The 21,342-nt window shown below is 39.1% G+C and overlaps 1 protein-coding gene across 2 annotated transcripts in view; it reads right to left on the reverse strand.

The window, feature by feature from the left end:
• LOC104608533 (uncharacterized) overlaps positions 1-17,459 on the reverse strand; it is a 91,219-nt gene extending 73,760 nt beyond the window's left edge. For both annotated transcript variants that reach the window (XM_010274563.3, XM_088887888.1), the window contains exons 1-3: positions 16,869-17,459; positions 12,032-12,254; positions 4,789-4,936 (exon numbers count right to left, since the gene is read on the reverse strand). In XM_010274563.3, coding sequence (XP_010272865.1) covers positions 4,789-4,936; positions 12,032-12,254; positions 16,869-17,172 — 675 coding nt within the window. In that variant the 5' untranslated portion in view covers positions 17,173-17,459. The remainder of the gene's footprint in view (positions 1-4,788; positions 4,937-12,031; positions 12,255-16,868) is intronic.
• Positions 17,460-21,342: the final 3,883 nt, after the last annotated feature.

Raw genomic sequence — 21,342 nt, forward strand, 5'->3', positions numbered from 1 at the left:
CACTGTGGTTTGGATGGACATACCATTAACTACTGCTATGACTTACATGGTCCTCCCTCGACGTGGGCCAACCATGCCATGACTAGTGACACCAGTTTCAGCCCTACACAGGAGAAACGGTCAGCTGACCCGATGCCTTCTACTCCCTCAGATGGTCCAGGCAAGGAGATGGTGAGTGTTCCTCGTGATGAGTATGAGAGGTTTGTTCAATCCAAGTCGCAGCAGAACACAGCTTCCTTTGCACACTCAGGTATGGCTTGTTTGGCATCCACACCCAACCCCTGGATTATTGACTCTGGAGCCTCCGATCACATGACGGGAACTCCAGGTGTGTTTTCATCTCTCACTCATTGCTCAACATCACAATCTGTTACCCTTGCTAATGGCTCCACGTCATCTATCTGTGGTGTTGGTAATGTTGACCTAGACCCTGTATCCCTATCCTCTGTTTTATATGTACCTAAGCTTCCATTTAATCTTATGTCTGTTAGTAAGCTGACCAAGTCACTTAAGTGCTCCATCACTTTTTACCCTTCTATGTGTGTTTTTCAGGATCTCAAGACGGGGATGAAGATTGGTGGAGGGCATGAAGCCGGTGGACTGTATTATCTTGATGGTGGTGGACGAACGTCAACGGCTCTTCAGTCATCCATTTCTCCTCTCCAGTGGCACTGTAGATTTGGTCATCCTTCGCTGAAAGTGTTGCAGTCCTTAGTCCCTTCATTGAGTCAACTTTCTGTTTTAGATTGTGAGTCTTGTCAATTTGGGAAACACCATCGTGTTCCCTTTCGTTCTAGGGTCGATAACCGTGTGTCGAGTCTTTTTTCTTTAATTCATTCAGATGTTTGGGGTCCTTATAAAGTGATGTCATATAATGGATACCGATATTTTGTTATTTTTGTTGATGACTGTTCAAGAATGACGTGGCTCTATTTAATGAAAGAAAGAAGTGAATTATTTTCCATCTTCCAGAAATTTTATGCTGAGATCCGCAATCAATTTGGTGTTCACATCAAAATTTTCCGTTCTGATAATGGTCGTGAATACTTGTCTTCATCTTTTCGAGAATACTTGGACCAACATGGCATTATACACCAAACTTCATGTACCTATACTCCGCAACAAAATGGGGTTGCTGAGAGAAAGAACCGCCATCTTGTAGAAACGGCACGCTCCCTCATGCACCACATGAATGTTCCCAAAACTTTTTGGAGCGATGCAATGCTCACCTCTTGTTTCTTAATTAATCGGATGCCCACGTCTATCCTTGATGGTCGTTCTCCTTTTAGTGTCTTATTCCCCAACATGTCTCCGTTTTCGCTTTCTCCTCGGGTATTTGGGTGTGTCTGCTTCGTTCATAATCTGAGTCCCGGGACTGACAAGTTAGATGCACGTTCCATGAAGTGTATCTTCCTTGGTTATTCCCGAACTCAGAAAGGGTACAAGTGTTATCATCCTAGTTCTCGTCGTTCCTTGGTATGTGCTGATGTTACATTCTTTGAGTCTACTCCGTTCTTCGTGGGGTCCGGTGCTGCTGCTTCCCCCACATCACCACCTCCTCTTCCTCTTCCTGTGGCTGATCCACCTCCTTTGGTTCCAGTCATGCCTACGTCCTTGCCTCCGGTGCCACCATTGGTTGACCGTCCACCCATCCGTCACGTGTATACACATCGCCCACGTGTACCGGCTGCAGCTCCTCCAGCTTCATCACCGTCGACAGATCCAGCTCCAGCTTCGACACCAGCCTCCGACCTAGATCTTCCTATTGCCTTACGGAAAGGTAAGCGTACTTGCACCCTTCACCCTATTTCCAATTTTGTTTCACTTACCCACCTCTCCGCTTCCCATCGCCAGTTCATATCTTTGTTATCCTCCGTGGTTGTTCCTAAGGATGTCCAGGAAGCCCTTACCTCTCCAGAGTGGTGCCGTGCTATGGAAGAAGAGCTCTCTGCTTTGCATCATAATCACACTTGGGATCTCACCGCTCTTCCTCCTGGGAAGCAGGCTGTCGGTTGTAAGTGGGTGTATAGTGTTAAGTACTTGCCAGATGGTCGTGTTGAGCGCCTGAAGGCGCGGCTGGTTGCCAAAGGGTACTCCCAAACCTATGGCATTGACTACACGGAGACGTTCTCCCCGGTTGCTAAGATAGGGTCAGTTCGTGTCGTCATCTCTCTTGCAGCTATGTCTGGTTGGCCTCTCCATCAGCTCGATATCAAAAATGCCTTTTTGCATGGGGATTTGCTCGAGGAGGTCTACATGGAGCAACCACCTGGGTTTGTTGCTCAGGGGGAGGATGGTAAGGTATGTAGACTTAAGAAGGCTATTTATGGACTTAAACAGTCCCCTCGAGCATGGTTTGGTAGGTTCAGTGAGGTGGTCAAGAAGTTTGGTCTGAAACAGTGCCAAGTTGATCACTCTGTCTTCAGTCTTGACTCTTCGGTAGGTAAAATAATATTGGTGGTGTATGTGGATGATATCGTTGTGACTGGGAATGATAAAATGGGCATTGACAGATTGAAGGCATTCCTACAGGAACACTTTCAGACAAAGGACCTTGGCAAGTTGAAATACTTTTTGGGCATAGAGGTAGCAAGATCTAAGCATGGCATTAATTTGTGCCAGAGGAAATATGTGCTTGATTTACTGGAAGAAACAGGATTGTTGGGTACTAAACCGGCTGAGACACCTATGGAAACAAATACGAGGCTGAGCAGTGATATAGGTGAAGTGTTTGAAGAGCCTGGCAGATACCGACGACTTGTAGGCAAACTAAACTATCTAACCATTACTCGGCCAGATATTTCATTTGCGGTTAGTGTGGTGAGTCAGTTCATGCAGAAACCTTTGGTCCCACATTGGAGTGCAGTGCTAAGGATTGTGAGGTATCTGAAAGGAGCTCCTGGTCGTGGTTTGCTGTACAGAAGTGGTGGAAAACTGGTAGTAGAAGGATACACCGATGCTGATTGGGCAGGTTCTATGTCTGATAGACGATCTACCACAGGCTATTGCACCTTTCTGGGGGGTAACCTGGTAACATGGAAAAGTAAGAAGCAAACAGTTGTGGCAAGAAGCAGTGCAGAAGCGGAATATAGGGCCATGGCACATACTGCTTGTGAACTAGTGTGGCTGAGGAACCTTCTACAGGAGATAGGATATGACATCAGTACTCCAATGAAGCTCTACTGTGACAATCAGGCAGCGGTTCATATCTCTTCCAATCCAGTGTTTCATGAAAGAACCAAGCACATCGAAGTTGACTGTCATTTTGTGAGAGAGAAGGTGCTGAATGGGGTGATAGAAACTGCATATGTTAGTACGGGAAACCAGTGGGCAGACTTGTTTACAAAAGGCTTGAGTCGGGGGAGAGTGGACTACATATGTAACAAGCTGGGATTATATGATATATACTCACCAGCTTGAGGGGGAGTGTTAGTGGTGTTAGTGAAGGGGTATTTCAGTCTTTGTACTTGTTGAGAATGCTGATGTGTACTGTTATGTTAGTTCGAGTGCCTCTTACTTAAAGAAGGGCACTCAAGTCTTTTTCAATAAGTCAATAATATAATAATAGGTCTGGCCGAATCGAGGGATTAACTTTTTTTCTCTAATTCGAACCAGCCTTTCTCTCTTTTCTCTCTTCTCTCTTTTCTTCTTTCCTCTCCTACTTCTTGCTGTCTACTTTACTCTACAGTCAACGAACAAGACAGAATTCTATGGCAGGTCAAACTTCAACAAGTATGATAAGCCATTAATGTTATATTATGACAATCAGGCTGCTATCAACATTGCTCACAATCCGGTGCAACATGACAAGACCAAACATATTGAAGTTGACAGACATTTTATCCGAGAAAGAGTGGCTTCTATAGAAGTTTGTCTACCATTCTCTTCTAAAGGACAGTTAGCTGATATCCTTACCAAGGGCATCCCCAAGGCCAAACTTCAGCATGATACTGACAAGCTTGGCATGATTCTAATCTATGCTCAACTTGAAGGGGAGCCTAGAGAGGATGGGCCAAATGGCCCATAGACTGTTTACTTATTTCTTTTGTTTATGTTCTTTGCTATAATGGGCCTCAACATGGGCCATACTTATGTTATGTTTTCTTAAATTATTCGCCCGGTTAAGGGCGTCTCTATAATTACTAAAATTAAGTTAATGAAAAGGGATTAGGGTGTAAGAGAAGATTACATTTCAAAAATCTCTCTCTGAACCATTATTGCCGCCACCTTCTTCTTCCTCTTCTCTCTTCTTGATTCTTTGTTTCTGTTGTTCTCTATCACTTTTCTGCACTTTTTTAATCAGTCTGTTTATTTCAAAAGGTTGTTTTTCTTCTTCCTCCTTCAACCTTCATAAACAATTTTATAGAATGGCCCATTCATTAAAAACAAACTTCTAAGTTCTACACCAAGAACCCCAACATACACCTTTTGACTTACAGACCCAAGTGTTTATTCACAGTCAACAAAAACTAAGCATTCTAGCCCATAGCAAACAGCTTTATGTCACAAATTAGACCATTTAAAGCTCGAATTGAAATTCAATATTCCTTCTTAAAAGTACCAAACTTTCAGAATTCTCATTCTACACCCTCTTCTCTTTTTTTAAAAGAAAATAAGACGGCATCAACATCAACCTCCAAACACTAGGAAAATAACACATAAGCATCAGGCACTAAATTCTAGGATGGTTTCATACACATCCCAACACCTCTGAATAGATTATTTTACTAATGGAAAATAAAATAGAATAACATAATATATGTGATTTACTCTAATGATTTCACAGACCTTCAAGCAAGGATGAATATCAGAACTATCTCTTGACAAGAACCTGAAGCAACAATACTCCACTAAGTTGCGGGCATCATTCCGTACAGACTCAGGAACAAGTTCCTCAAATATTTTCTGCATTATTTTCCCTGTCATTCCATTCATCCTGCATATCAATAATGGAAAAAAAATCAGAGCATAAATTTTTACAAAGTTCAAACAACAGGAAAAATTAATTTGAGATAAATATGTCGGCACTTTCATTCACTAAAGGACAGGTGGAAGAAAAAATAGAAGGCAAAAGAAATAAAATTATGGTTGTTCACATGGTAAGGAAATGCACTTGTTACTGTGCACTGGTAACAAATTGAAGAAATCCCTTTATGGCCTCAAGAAAATCCCCTTGAGCTTGGTTTGACAAATTTCAGACTGCACTTGTTGAGTTTGGCTACACTCAAACACAGTCTGACCATACCCTATTTGTTAAGAGGAGAGGTACTCGGGTTACCTTATTGTTTATGTTGATGATATTGTGGTTACAGGTAGTGATACAAAGGAAGTCCAAGCACTCAAGAGTTTTCTTAATTTAGAATTAAAATTAAGGATTTAGGAGAATTGAGATATTTCTTGGGGATTGAAGTTGCCAAGTATAAAGATGGTATCTTCATCTCCTAGCAGAAGTATGTGTTAGATCTTCTTAGAGAGATTGGAAAACTTGGTGCCAATCTTGTCTATACACCTATTGATGCCAACCATCAGCTTTCAGCCAATTATGGTGAGCTCTTGGCTTGTATTTTCCTAAGTATAGTACCACAGGGGTACTATTGTACTTTTACCCTTTTATTTTTTAGTTGTTGTCGCCCTAGTATATATAACAAAATAGCTGGCACCGCCAGCATGCTTTTTGACTCTCAATCTTTTCTCCTCTCTCTCTTCTCTCTCTCCTCTCTCTTCTCTTCTCTTCCATCACTGCACTGATAACATGGTATCAGAGCAGGACTGTTAGATCCAAAAGAAGAAATCGAGCACAGCTTCCCTGTCTTCTCCATTCGCCAGATCCAGATCCAGATTCATTGAAGATTCAGATCCAGATCCAGATCGAACTGAAGTACTCTCTCTCCCTTCTCCTTTTTTTTTATTCTTTCTGGTCGTGTGCCAGAACAGAACCTATAATAGGTTCAGACTGTTAATGTGAGGCAAGCAGCCCCTTTTCTTTCCTTTTTTGTGGGGTCGGCTGATCCCTGTAAAACTGTAGGTCGTGAGGACCTTTTGTGGGCTACAACAGCAGCTTTTATGGTGAACTGGAGGTCAGAAAGTGACCTGTACTTGCTGTAACAGATTTTGTGTGCTGCAACAGCTTTTATGGTGAACTGGAGGTCAGAAAGTGAACTGTACTTGCTGTAATTGCCTTCCTGTTGATGCGTAGGTCAAGAGATGACCTGTATGCACTGTGGCAACACTTGTGTTAATTCTGTAGGTCAAAGGATGACCTGTTAGTGCTGTTACAGCACCTGTATTTTACAGAAAAGAGGTGTGTTTTCTAAAGACAAAAGGGGTTCTCCTTGGTACCCTGTGTTAGGATATTGTTAAGGCTGTGTACCCCTCTAAGAGTGTTTTATTGAATCTGAAATCATGAGTGATGAAGATTCTACTACATCCAGTGTTTCCTCAATGTCGAATGGAACGAGTGGGGGTGCGGACCTTTCCTTTCCCATGGCTGTTATTCCTCTCAACAGTTTAAATTATTTGGAATGGTCAAGAGGGATCAAGTTATACACTACTGCAAGGGGGAAGATAGGTTATATAAATGAGAGAATAAAGAACCCAATTCTGGGAGTGCTGAATACGGCAGATGGAACCAGGAAAACAGTATGGTTATGTTCTAGATTTTAGTGTCTATGCAACCCCAAATAAGAAGGAATTTATGTGGGCTGAAACGGAAAATGAAATCTAGGAACAGGCAAAATCAACCTTTTCTGAGCTGCATCACTATGCAAAGATTTATCAGTTACAGGCAAAATCGTCCACTTGTAAACAGAGGGAGAGGTGTCTTTCTGTATACTACTCCAACTTGACCTCTTTCTAGAATGAGCTAGATCATTATCAGTGTGGACTGGAAGTGTGATAAAGATGCAAAGTTATACAAGAAACTTGTATCTTAGCAGAGTTCAGATCCTAGGTAGCAAGGATCTTCCCTCCGTCCAGGAAGTTTATGCTCTTGTACTATCAGAAGAAAGTAGAAGGAACTTGATGAACAGTTCTGGAGGGGATGCAGTTGGGTTGGTAGCAAAATGAAGTGTGATTACAGGTGGTGGGAACACTTTTAAGAGAGGGGACTCAAAAAAGGGTGGATGACAAAGACAAACTGTGGTGTACTCATTGCCAGAAACCCCGACACACTCGAAATACATGCTAGGATCTCCATGGGAAGCCAAAATGGGCTCAAGATTTGAATAACAAACAAGGTTCAAATCTGAACAAAAAGTCAGGACAGTGAAGTACAAGAAAGAACACTATGGCAAATATGGCCTCTCAAGAAAATCAGCCCCCCATAAATACTGTGACACCGACTCACGTCTCTGGATCTGACCCAAGGGAGGATATTATTAATTCCTTCCGTGACCATTTAGAGCTCTATGGTAAAGAAATTCTTTAGATGGATGCTCCTTCCTCAACGTCATTTGCGTCTACATCAGGTAACTCTACCACAGCCTTCCATGTTGCATCTCATACCCCTAACACTCCTTGGATCATTGATTCTGGAGCGTCTACACACATTGACTGGTACGTCCTCTTACTTTCAAACCTATCACCTCCTTTTTGGAAGAGACAAAGTGAGACTAGCTAATGGATCATATACTACCATAGCTGGTCAAGGAACCATTTCTCTTCCTTTTGGCCTTACACTCTGATGTTTTACATGTCCCGAAATTTCCCATTAATTTGGCCTCTACTAGTAGTATTACAAATTCCTTAAACTGCTCAGTTACCTTTTTCCCTTCTTACTGTGTGATCCAGGATCTGGCCTCGGGGAAGACGATTGGTAGAGGATGTATAGTGGATGGACTTTACATGCTGGAGAATAAGGTTGGTCTTCAAGTCACAGAGTCTAAGAGTCTATCCTATAAGAGTCAAGTCTATTTATGGCATTGTCGTCTTGGTCATTTATCTTTTGAGTCTTTAAAAGTGGTGTTTCCAGAATTGTTTAAGTCAGTGTCAGTTTCAGACTTTTCTTGTCAAACTTGTCAATTGAGTAAGCAATGTAGAACTCATTTTCCTTCAAAGAATAATAAATCTAAATTTCCTTTTCACATCGTTCATTATGATGTGTGGGGCCCGGTTACTTTACCATCTGAGAGTGGCTACAAGTATTTTATTACCATTATTGATGATTATTCTAGATATACATGGGTATATCCCATGCAGACAAGGGATGAAGTACCAAAAATTATCCAAGACTTTCAGGGGATGATCTTCACCCAATTTCACACTGAAATCCAAATTTTTCAATCAGATAATGCCAAAGAGTATTTTCATAGTGATCTCACGGAATTTTTTGTTTTACGTGGTTCACTTCACCGTAGCTCTTGTGCCCGAACACCACAAAAAAATGGTGTTGCCGAAAGAAAAAACTAACACCTCCTTGAAGTGGCTCGGGGTTTACTAATCCATATGAACGTCCCAAAATGATTTTGGCTTGAGGTTGTCCTTTGTGCTACCTATCTCATCAACCATATGCCCTCTCGTTGGTTAGAGTGCAAAGCCCCACATCAGCTTCTTTTTCCTAAGGCTCCCCTTCTTTCCATTCCTCTTCGTGTGTTTGGTTGTCGTTGTTTTTGTCCAAAATCTGTCACCCACTCGTGGAAAATTAGACCCTCCTGCTATTCCTTGCATCTTCCTGGGGTATTCTTTCACTCAGAAGGGATACCGTTGTTTTGATCCTGTTTCTCGGAAGTTTTATGTTTCCATGGACGTCTCTTTCTTTGAGAGTGAGCCTTTTTTCCCAGTTTCTCTTCAGGGGGAGTGTAGGAATGAGGAGAAACTGGTTCAGCTCCCTCCTCTTCCTAATCCTCCTCATTTTCGTGTCTTCTTTCGTCGTCACAAAGGCCAACCAAGTTCAAGAACTGTGGAGAACCTAGAAGTTGTACCTCCAATGCCGTCAAACTCCCCGGGGGCAGATCATACTCGCTCAGGTATCTTGGTTCCTATAGATGTCCCTGACCCTATTGCTATCGATACCTCTGTTGCTAATGACCTTGACCTTCCTATTGCTCACAAGAAAGGTGTTAGATCTTGCACCACTAAACAACCCATTTCTCATTTTGTTTCCTATGAAAACATTTCACCCTCTTTTCGGGCCTTTCTCACATCCATTAGCAGTGTTCCTATCCCTAAGAATGTGGTAGAAGCTCTTTCAGTACCTAAATGGACAGATGCTATGAAGGAAGAAATTAATGCTCTACATAAAAATGGCACATGAGAACTATTAGATTTAAGGTAAAGGATCCAGTTGGATGTAAATGAGTGTTCACAATCAAACATAAGGCTAATGGCACTGTGGAGAGGTATAAAGTTCGTTTAGTGGCAAAGGGGTTTACACAAGTGTATGGAGTTGATTATGCAGAGACTTTTAAACCCGTTGCCAAGATGAACTCCATTAGAGTCCTGTTCTCCTTTGCCGGTAATCTTGACTGAGATCTACATCAGCTTGATATCAAGAATGCATTCCTGAATGGTGACCTTGAAGAGGAAGTTTACATGGTACAACCCCCTGGTTTTCGGGTTCAAGGCAATGAACAGAAAGTGTGCAGGTTGAAGAAGTCCTTATATGGGCTGAAACAATCACCGAGAGCCTGGTTCAGCAAGTTCCATGTAGCGGTTCATCAGAAAGGATACAAGCAATGTCAATCTGATCACACATTGTTTGTGAAAAGAGAAAAGGGAAAATTGCTGCTCTGATAGTATATGTTGATGATATAATTATCACTGGCGGTTGGAAGGATGAAATCCAAAAGTTGAACATTTTTCTTGCTACACAATTTGAAGTAAAGGATCTAGGTCCTCTAAGATACTTTCTTGGAATTGAAGTTGCCTGCTCACAAAAGGGTATCTTCATTTCCCAAAGGAAGTATGTCCTAGATCTACTCTAGGATATAGGAAAATTGGGAGTGAAGCCAGTTGATTCCCCTATTGATCCTAACCACAAATTAGGTGACTGCCAAGGTGAACCTATCAAGGATGTGAAACAGTTTCAGAGACTTATAGGAAGATTGTTATATCTTTTTATGACCCGCCCCGACATTGCTTATGCAGTTGGTGTTCTTAGCCAGTTCATGCATGCTCCCAAGACCACTCACCTTGAAGCAGCAGAAAGAGTTCTCAGATATCTTAAGAAGCTCCCAGGCGCTGGTTTGTTGTTTCAAAAGCACGAACGTCTGAAAGTTGAAGTGTACACTAATGCAGATTAGGCAGGATCCCTAAATGACAGAAAGTCAACTAGTGGCTACTGTGCCTTCATAGGAGGAAACCTAGTTACCTGGAGAAGCAAAAAGCAGAATGTGGTAGCTAGATCCAGTGTTGAAGCTGAATATTGGGCAATGGCTCATGGAGTGGCTGAAAATATGTGAATAAAGAATCTGTTGAGTGAGTTGGGTTTTCTAGTGAACAAACCTAAGACCCTATTCTGTGATAACAAAGTAGTCATAAACATTGTTGTTAATTCAGTGTTGCATGATAGAACTAAACACATCGAAGTCGACAAACACTTTATTAGAGAGAAAGTTATCACAGGGGAAGTGTGTACTCCTTATGTCAACTCTGAGGATCAACTTGCAAACATCTTTACAAAAGGGCTACACCATTCACGACATTATGATTTATGTGACAAGTTGGGCATGATTGACATCTATGTCCCAACTTGAGGGAGAGTGTTGAAAGCGTGTATTTTCCTAAGTATAGTACCGCAGGGGTACTATTGTACTTTTACCCTTTCATTTTTTAGTTGTTGTCGTTCTAGTATATATAACAAAATAGTTGGCGCCACCAGCATGCTTTTTGACTCTCAATCTTTTCTCCTCTCTTCTGCTCTCTCTTCTCTCTCTCCTCTCTCTTCTCCTCTTCTCTTCCATCACTGCACTGATAACAGCAGACAAGGGAGTGATCTAGAGACTTTTGGGGGAAGTTACCATATCTTTGTATGACATGGCCAAAAAATTCATATGATGTCAATGTGATTAGTTAGTTTATCCATGGCCCTAGAGACACAGATATGGCTGTTGTAGAATAGGTTTTGTGTTACTTGAAGGGAACTCTAGGAAAGGGTATTTTTTTCTCTAAGCATGGACACATAAAGTTAGAGGCTTATACATATGCCCATTGGGCTGATAGTATTGATGGTAGAAGATCTACATCTGGTTACCATGCTCTGGTAGCAAGGAATATTGTCTCTTGGAGAAGAAAGAAGCAGCCTATGTAGCTAGATCTTCAGCTAAGGTGGAGTATAGGGCCATGGCCCATGGAGTTTTGGAGTTGTTATGTGTCACTTCTAGAGGAGATAGGCATTGCATATGATAAGCCCTTGATGTTGTACTATGATAATCAGGCTACAATTAACATAGCTCAGAACCCAGTTCAGCATGATAGAATAAAACACATTGAAGTAAAAAGACATTTCATAAGAGAAAGAGTGGCATCAGGAGAAGTTTGCCTTCCTTTCATTGCCTCAAAGCAAAAATTAGCAAATGTTTTGACCAAGGGTGTCCCTAAGTTAAGGTTACAACACTATGTAAGCAAGTTGGGCATAACTGATGTCTATGCTTAGCTTGAGGGGGAGTGAAGAGATGATGGGCCAAATGGACCACAATTCCTTTCTTTTAGTCGGAGCACCATTTATGACTTATGTTTGTTATTAAAGGGCCTTAGCTATAGGCCTATTTCACTTTTCTTATTACTTTTATTGAGTTGGCCTCCCTACTAAGGGTACTCATGTTTGTTATTAGCACCATTGATTGTATTCACATTACAATCAATGTCTAAAGAAAGATGATTTAGGGGACTAGAGAGAGGTTCGATTGACTTTCTTCTTCCTTCCCTTTCTTCCTTTCTCTTGTTCTTCTTCTTCTAAATTTTCTCTATTCCATCTTCTTCCTTTTCTATTTTATTCCTAGATTTATATAGGTGGGATTTACAACTACTACAACAGCAAGGTTAATGTTAAAAACATGCATTTGTACGTGAAATACTACCATGTCAGCCTCCTTACCTGCTGAACTGCTCAATGGAAACAATAGCAGTTAAAGAAAGATTTCCTTTTGGTGTTCTTCTCTCAATAGTTTGCTCTGCAATAAAGATTTCTTCAATTTCTTCAGAATCCATTGCATTTTTAATATCAGGTTTTCTGACCTGCCTTGTTCGAACAATTGGATGAGCAACACCATTCAAAAAGCTTTGGGTCTTTAGCAGCCACAAATTTAATCTTTCTGGAACTGCATTTGTCAAGAAGTCGAACAAATGATAAGGCCATTAAACAATGTCAATTATGCTCAAGAGATTCCATGAACTTTAGTACAAAAGGATTACAAATCAACAAGGTTATGATGCAAACTTATCTTTTATACTGAGATATCCGCACGCTAGCTATGTGAGCTGAACAAGATATGTCCTAAGGTGTCTATATCTCATAACAGCAACTCATAGATGTATATTTCTTTTGTTTTTATTTCTTCCAATTTGATACCTTATCACATTTTTTAACTATCTATTTTTATGTTTTGATTTGATACGTTATGTATGTATGTGATTCTAACAAAGCAAGAACTAAAAGTTAGATGGGTAGTATTACAATTTCTTTTCTTTTTATTTGATCAAGCATATATACATAGACATAAATATGTATCTACATATATATTAATTTTTGTCAGAAATTATAAAAAAAATATGCACGCCTTTTATACATATATTATACATGAAAAAGAAAACAATGATGGTTAGTGGTTGAAAGAAAAATGAAAGAATTCTTATTGAAAAGGATGAAAAGAAGAGTTTAAATTCCAAATGCTAAAATGGGAGGAGATATGTGCTCCTAGGAAGAATGGAGACTTGGGTATGAGAAGGATGAAGTTGGTAAATACAGCTCTGCTTGGCAAGTGGTTTTGGAGGTTCCTATCACAGATGAATAGTTTATGGAGACAAATTATGGCAGTGACATATGGTACAAGGAATTTAGAGTAGGACCTGTTAAACTATATGATATTAAGTAATACTAGGCGTAGGGGTATATGTGTCATTTTACTTTTATTATGATTGCCCTATAAATAATGACAGTTTGGGTGTCTCCACTTTGTTCTGTCTTCTCTTTTCTTATTCTCTTATGTCTTCTGTGGAAGACATCCTGGTATCAGAGCATATTCTGCCATAGAAAATACTTCTTTTCTATTTCTTTCTCTCCTTTTCTTCTCTCAAGAACAGATTTGGTTGGAGTAGACTGAAAGTTAACTTTTCTTGACTGATCACACAAAAGAATGTTTCTTTTCTCTATGTTTTTGCTGGTCGTGTGACCTAGGAATTTATTTTACGTAATCTGTTGGATGGTGGTGCAAAGAGGCTGTTAGCAGTGCTTGGACCATGAAAGAATGAAGTGGGACACAAGGGGTTCCAAACCAAGGACTTGGGGTAGTTGAAGTATTTCTTGGGAATTGAACTGGAAAGATCAAGGTGGTGTATTTCTATGTCACAGCAAAAATATTTTCTTGATTTTCTGGATGAGGCAGCATGGCTAGGAGTCAAACCAGCTGAAACTCCTATGGACCCAAAATGTTAAAATGACTGATGATCAAGGGAGAACAGGTTTTTTGGTGTCCTACTTCAAGACGGCCATTACTTGATAGGGAATTGGAAGAATACTTTTTTCTATTTTCTAAACCAAAAGCATGAAGTTTAAAGACAATGAAGCAGATGTAAGGTAGTGGAAAAAATGTGTGGATGGGAAATCCACTATCAAATCTTTCTTTAATGATTTAATCATTCATCAGATGCATAGCTCTGAAAGACTTGGAGTTTGGGGATATCCTTTGCTACCAATGCTGGAGGCGTTTGCATGGTTTTTATTCTTGGACAGAATTCTTACACTGGATCACCCAAAAGCAAAGGGATTTCAGAACCTAGCATCTTTTGTGTGGAAGAAGAAAGAAGAAAATGTGCAACATCTGTCCATTCACCGCATGCAGTTATACAAAGTACATCTCATCATTATTTTTCTCTTTGTTCAGCATTGGAAGGGTGTTCCCTTCATCGGTGAAAGAAATTTTCTCCAACTGCCAAGCATAGGAGGAGAAAAGAGGGCAAAAATCATTTGGGGTTTAATCCCATTTGCAGTGTGTAGGGGTATATGAAAACAAGGAAATATCCAGAAACAAGATGATTGGAGATATATATTTCCTAATCATGGGCTGGTCATTATCTCGTTCTGAATCCAGGGGTGTAAAAGGAGTACTTTTGGGTTCCCGGGGGGGCAGGGGGTTGAAAATTCTTTGCCTGAGGTACTGTAATCCTGTTCTGTTTTAATAAAATTTTCTTCTTTACCATCAAAAAAAAAAAAAAAACTTTCAAAAGGCATTTTAGGAGTTGTTCAGGAATTAGAAAGGGAATCATTTTCCTTCTAATCTACCCTTATATTAAAAGGAGAAAAGAGATCATTCCTGAACAAGCTCTGCATGTCAGCAGGAAGCTAAAACCATGTACTGAAAAGGATAATGAAATGATTCCAGATAAATTGATGAAGTGATTAGTAAATTCATCATTAGATTTCACAAGAAACACATGTGGGAGGCCAGTTTCCAGGTCTGTTGCCTTTGCTGAAGAATGTCATAACTATTAATCTACATATGCACCACCTCCCAACAAATGCCCTGATTATTCGAACAATGTAAACCTGGCTGTAACTTTGATTAGAAAATAATCTCGTTAAAGGTATTATAATTGGCAATACAAAAAAGAGGAACAAACTAGCATAGGATGTAAGTCCCCTTACCATAATTCCTCCAAAAATCTAAGCCTTCTCCAATATGTTCATAACTGTCGTATTAAGAAAATGAAACATAGCAACAATGGATTTTTGAAGGACAATTTAAAGTGACCCTACCAGCTAATTTAGAATCACGAGCATTGCATTCATAACTGTTGTATTAACAAAATGAAATATGGAACAATGAATTTTTGAAGGACAATTTGAAGTGATGCTACCAGCTAATTTAGAATCACAAGCATTGCATGCATGCCATACTTGCTTCTGGTGAGGGAATGCCAAAAGCTTTGAGACACTTCCCTTGATCTCCACAACCAATTTCCAGGCAAACAAGTATTAATAAACTTGGCCTACCAATACCTAAACCGACTTCCTGCTTTACCAATAGTTTCCCAGTTCATAAGGTAGTCGTCCTTCATAGAGTATCTCAGCTCCCACAATAAAAAAAAAAAAAAGAAAAACTATAAACACCAAGGAAAAGTGGACCAACAGGTTAGAAAAAATAGATTTAATCAAAGTTATCATGCCTCCCAGCAAGATATGACTCTTTTTCAAGAATCCCTCAGCAAAAATGTTACGACTTACAAGAATCAATTAACCTGATATCCCCACTGCAACATGGCTTCCTTCCATAACACAGTTACTTTTCATGGGAACTTGTAGATCACATCCCCTAAAATATCTACAAGTCATACTTGAAGTATTGATGGATAACCACCCAACACTAATTGTATCCTCTAAATTCTATTCGGGCATTAGTTTAAATCATTTCAACAGCTAGTTCTCCTGTTAACAGATCTATGACATTATCATTTAAGTGCTCTATGTACACGAATACAGTCTGGAGTCTAGAATGCCTCTCCACCTCCAAGACTTACTAGATTACTCAAGGACTTTACCCTCATGAAGCTATTCTTATCTTGGGCGTGTTCATCCATTCAAATACCTCTACATAATAAAAGTATAAAATTAAAGCCATTACCCAATGTTGGTCCCAACTATCTGGGGTCATGAGAGGGGTAGAGTGGATACAGGCATACAGGCATACAGGCATACAGCCTTAACCTTAAACAGTTTTTTGCTCACAAAGTGGCCTCTCTCAGACAAAAAACCGCATTCTTACTCTTGTCAGCCCAAGGTTTTACCATTACTCAAGGACTTTACCCTCATGAATCTATTCTTATCTTGGGCGTGTTCATCCATTCAAATACCTCTACATAATAAAAGTATAAAATTAAAGCCATTACCCAATGTTGGTCCCAACTATCTGGGGTCATGGGAGGGGCAGAGTGGATACAGGCATACAGGCATACAGCCTTAACCTTAAACAGTTTTTTGCTCACAAAGTGGCCTCTCTCAGACACAAACCCGCATTCTTACTCTTGTCAGCCCAAAGTTTTACCATTACACTAAGTAACGGCCCCTATCGTATAATAAAAGTATCAATCTAGAAGAACTCCACTCTTAAGTGTTTCATTTCTTGTGGAGATAATGGGTTCCAGCACTGCATTCTACCTAGTATCCCTCTGCCTCCTGAGTCATTCACCACCATTCCTACACAGTCTAACAACATTCACCTCTGTCAATCAAATTTTGTTCGAAGCACATAAGCATATTGCTCATTATCATAAGTAGATTGATCTTTACTAACCAAAATTCTGTGTTTATATGCTTATCTTTAATGTAATCTTTTTTGAATTGTCAATGTTATTAGTTTTCAAATTAAAAACAGATCAGGAAAAATGCCGTAGAACGTACCAGGAGCAGGAAAATAACTAAGAAACAAAATATCAAACTGGAAGAAGACCCACATAGTCATAGAGGTTATAAAACTAAATTATACTCGCAACCCATAAAAACCACAAGTTCACAACTACTATGCTTGACAATACCCAGATTCTTTGTACTAATTGAAAAACTCCTGCAATCCAAGAAAAAAAAAAAAAAAAGAAAAAGAATCACAAAGGCCAATACCCCAAATATCAACAAGTCAATAACCCACAAAATATAGTATATCATCAGTTGAAAAACAGAGAAAAGAACCGCCAGAATAAGCAATTGGCAAGAAAATACTAACTTATGTCGATGTCATTTAATTTCCATCTGTTACCGAGAGATTGGACCACGAGCCTGAAACGCAGTCTGGGATGTGGGGAGCATCTTGAGGCGAGCCTGAGCTTGCGAGAATCTCGGAAACGAAGTGCAAAAGGTGGTGAAGGTGTTGAAGATGGTTTCCTGGAGATAATTAAAGGATCCAAAGACATTATTGAACGTCCAATATCAGGCCCTTTTTCATTACAAACGGTTATAAACAAACACATTATGAACAACTGTGCTTCTGCTTCCAAGTTCCAAGAGACTGGTGCTACTAACTGCAGCATCCAGCGGGGACGCTCACACCGACTGTTGGGTCCGAACTAATTTGCCACGTAATGTTCCGGGGATCGATACGCACCGCTAAATGTGTGGGACCCACTTTTAAAATTCTGACGACAGTGTTGAGAAGAATGCAAGGAAACACAACTTCAAATCTTCAATAATGCATGCAACTATTGATGCATCGCCCATCCGCCCTGCAGCGGCTGTTCGGCTTTAGTTTGATTTTCGTGAGATAGGCTACAATCAGTGCAAGACCCGTTCAGTCTTTACAGCGGGATATCTCCGTATTTCGGTGCTCTATTTGTGGTGGGACTCCGTATTTATGTGTTTTATTTTAGGGAGAATGTCGATTCAGCCCAGGGTTAAAAATTCTTAAGCCCATATAACGGTTGGGTGGGATAGGTGTCAATTCGGAATTGATGATTTGATGTCAATTCATAAGTGGGCAGTGAAGTATTTTACATTTTGAATGGAATTTAGAAATCTGAGATAAGCTTATCCGTATTTTTCCGTTTATTATTTTATGGGACAAGGTTCAAAACGTGTGACGGTGTGAGAACGGACTTGCAAGCCGAACTCGGGAAGTCGGGTGCGATGAGTACGAATGATGATGATGATAAAACACTTAAAAAGGGATAACCGCGAAAGTGCTCACTGGATCATCTGAATTCCGGATGAAACTGATGCCGTCAATGGAGAAACAGCTTAACGTGGAACATCACAAGTTGTGAACAAAGCATTTAGCGGGTAGTTACAGACCGTGGAGGTGTTTGCTTTCATTGAGTAATTGCGTTTTTTTTTCACAATTTTTGAAAAACTTTTTAGATATGGTGTTAGCTTGGTTCCATTGCCGTTTTATGATATACGGTTTTTAAAATCGGATTGGACAAGGAACCGTTCTGGGTCCTGTTTTCCGTTCGAACAGATGGCCTGCACCGATAAAAACAAATTAAAAAATAAAAAATAGTCAAAACCGTTCGGGATTTCAACCACTTGGGTTAATGGTTCATTGACCAAATCAACGGTTTTTAGCTAAAAAGTGATTTTAAGGTAAAACATTCCGCTTTTTTCAATCCAATCGTAGTCCGGTCCGGTCCGATTTTGAAAACACTAGTAGTGGTAGTATATTATGATTTTTATTATTAATTTTTGCTTATGATTGTATTATTATCATAACAACAATTATCATAATAATAATTAATACCACTAGACCCATATTGTACATGGACTGGGTCATATGTCCCATCTTTTCATATGTGGGTTTATCAAAAACGGGTCATAGCAGACCCGTTTTGATCGTCTTCTTTGCCTAGACGATAAAGTGGGTCCTGCATCTATCTGACTTGTTTTCTTAACCATATTTTGACGTTTATAGTTATTTTTTCACAATTTTTTGCTTTTCATTAGTTTATATCTATATATGTTATATATATATCTATATATATATATATACTTCAGACACGTGGCATTGTAAAATTTCAATAGATAGAATTTCAGAAGAGGTTAAACTCTCACTCTTAAAAAAGTCTATCCACTCGCAAAAAAGTGATAACTCTACTTTCTTAAAATTCACACCTAATCCCTAAAAAGTAGCCACTTTTAATGTTATGGTAGTAACTGAATTTTATTCAAACATAACCATTTCAAAAGTAACGATTAAACAATAATTTAAGTTAAAAATATTCAAAATATTAAATGGATAAAAATAAAAATAAGTGAAATTCATAAAAATGACTAAACAATTAATACAAATGATATGAGTTTCATTATTTTAGATGAAATAGTTTATCAATTGCAAAATAGATTTAACTTTTATTGGAAGCGTAATAAATTTATCAAATTAATAGTAAATACCAATTAAAGTGGGTTATTGCTTACAAATAAGACTTCGTTTAATCTCTAAGTCATATTAAAAACAACATAAATTAATAGTGATTTTTGAACAAAGTAAGTTCGAATAGATTGTCAATTACAAAGATGTAAGACCCGTGTTATTTTTTCTAATTTAATTTTTTATAATTAAATAGTAAATTTCAAATTCAATGATACTATAGTTGTCCCTTAATATGGAATCATTCTCTAGATAAAACAAGGTAAGTCTCTTAAATCAAATAAAAAGCCAAACCTAAATGTTTAATATAAATATTTTAAAATTTTGAAATAATTCAAATTAATGGTCCCATACTTAGTACGGGCGTCATTCCTTGTGTTGACAAAAATAAAGAGGTTTAACCTCCTACCTGATGTTTGAAAGTGTTTGAAAGTGGGATGAAAATCTGAACTACTGAAACATTTGCAACTATAGCTACAACATAGTACAGATGAAACATTTGCAACCAGGATGTGTTTGAAACTTAGAACAGTATGAAACTTTTAAGAGTTTGAATCTACTCAACCAAAATAACTTACTGTCAAGGCTGAAAACCTGCAACTTTTGAATAGATTGGAACTTTGAAAGAAAATCTGTTCAACCAATAAAAAATGAGAGGAGAGGAGAATGAAAGCAAGTTGTGTAAATCTGAGATGGTTAAAAACGTTTAAAACCTACAATTGCTGAGACACTTGAAACCTACAATGATGTCTTTTGGTCTCCTAATGGTGTGAGAGTTTGAGAGGGTGTGAGAGTTTAGTTTGAGATGAAAGAGTGAAAGAGTGGTTCAGTTATAAGAATCTAATTAAAGCATACGTTTGAAAGGATAAATATTTTGGTCTCCCAAAGATGTTTTGGGAACCCACAAGTAATGAGTGTAATGGCAATGTTCTACTTTAATTATTTATTGAAAAAATAGAAAAACCTAAAAAATTCCAGATAGTTAAGTGTGTTCTCAAAACAGCCAAATCATAGCAATGTGCGCCACCAAATCAACTACATCGCAAAAATGTGCCAACTCAGCACATTACAAATTAATATATAGATATATATGAGAAATAGGAACCACGTGAGACGCCATAAGAAAACACTTTGATAAGAGAAAAAAAACATCAAAAATAACATTTTTTAAGATGGGTCATTTTTTGTCAAAATGGCAAAACATTTTTCACACCTTTTTTGGAAAACGGCTAACTAAACAATATATGTCAATGCATTTTTGTCATTTTTTTTTTCAAAATCTAATGCTATGTATGTGGCATTGCTATTTTAGAAAACAACAATAAAATCTGTTGTAGTCCGAATCCGGGCAACAATTAAAGTGGAGAAGAGAGGATGAATTGAGTGAGCGAACTAGGGTGTGGGAGTCTCAGTCCTACAAGGAGACTTGTTGGACTTAGGTCATGCCAATGGGCCTCGTCACTTGCCCCCCACTTTTGAGACTGAGGTAGTCATCTTGTTGCTCAAGCAATGACAGGTCAACTCGGTCAAAGAAAATAATTCTATTGGAGAAAGGAATTAAATCCGAGCCATGCCACCATTCTATTAAATTCACCTATCTTCATCTAAGGCACATGGACCATATGCGCTCTTCAAGGGGTCACAACACTTCCGCTATAGTTGGCATGAGTGTTGGAGTTAATGCACCACTTTGACTTCTGAAGCATCTATCAAAGTCCCCTTCGCAACGGGATGTGCAACAATTGTCAGATTGTAGCAAAATCTATGCCATTGGTGGTGGACCAATCTGGGTCATTGAAGCTCCTATATAAGGAGAAGTCCCAAGCGATTATGATTCAATCATTTTCTTCTAAGCATTTGGAAGATAGAGCAAAGCTAGATGATTTAATCATTTGCTTCTAAGCATTTGGGGCGTATTGATCGGTACATATCATATTAGGGCCCCTTTGATATGCCCCTATACTAAGTGTTTCAAGGTCCCACCTATTTCAGGGGGTAAACAGGACTTAAATCGACTCCCCTTCCCCCCCCCCCCAAACAAGTTTCACAGCATAAAAGTAAAACCGACCTATCAGACTGTATTGATATTTTGAACATTCTATTTCTATTTGTCAATTCAGTAAGTTCCCTTACCCTTCCTATTAATTATGTCTACTTCAAGTTTTAGGTTTTGGTTCGAATGTTGTAGCTTAGGATCAGAGTTGGAAAGTGATCACTCTAGTTCAATGGTCGACCCCAAGGTGATGGTTAGAGAAACTGAGGTTGTTAGTCCTCTTACTAAGGACAAGGCCATTCTAGGGGGCTAAATCCAAGGTCCAAAGACAATTAGTAGATGTGGGTG

Source organism: Nelumbo nucifera, chromosome 5 (assembly GCF_055504915.1).
Source record: "Nelumbo nucifera cultivar China Antique chromosome 5, China Antique-T2T, whole genome shotgun sequence".
Lineage (NCBI taxonomy): Eukaryota > Viridiplantae > Streptophyta > Magnoliopsida > Proteales > Nelumbonaceae > Nelumbo > Nelumbo nucifera.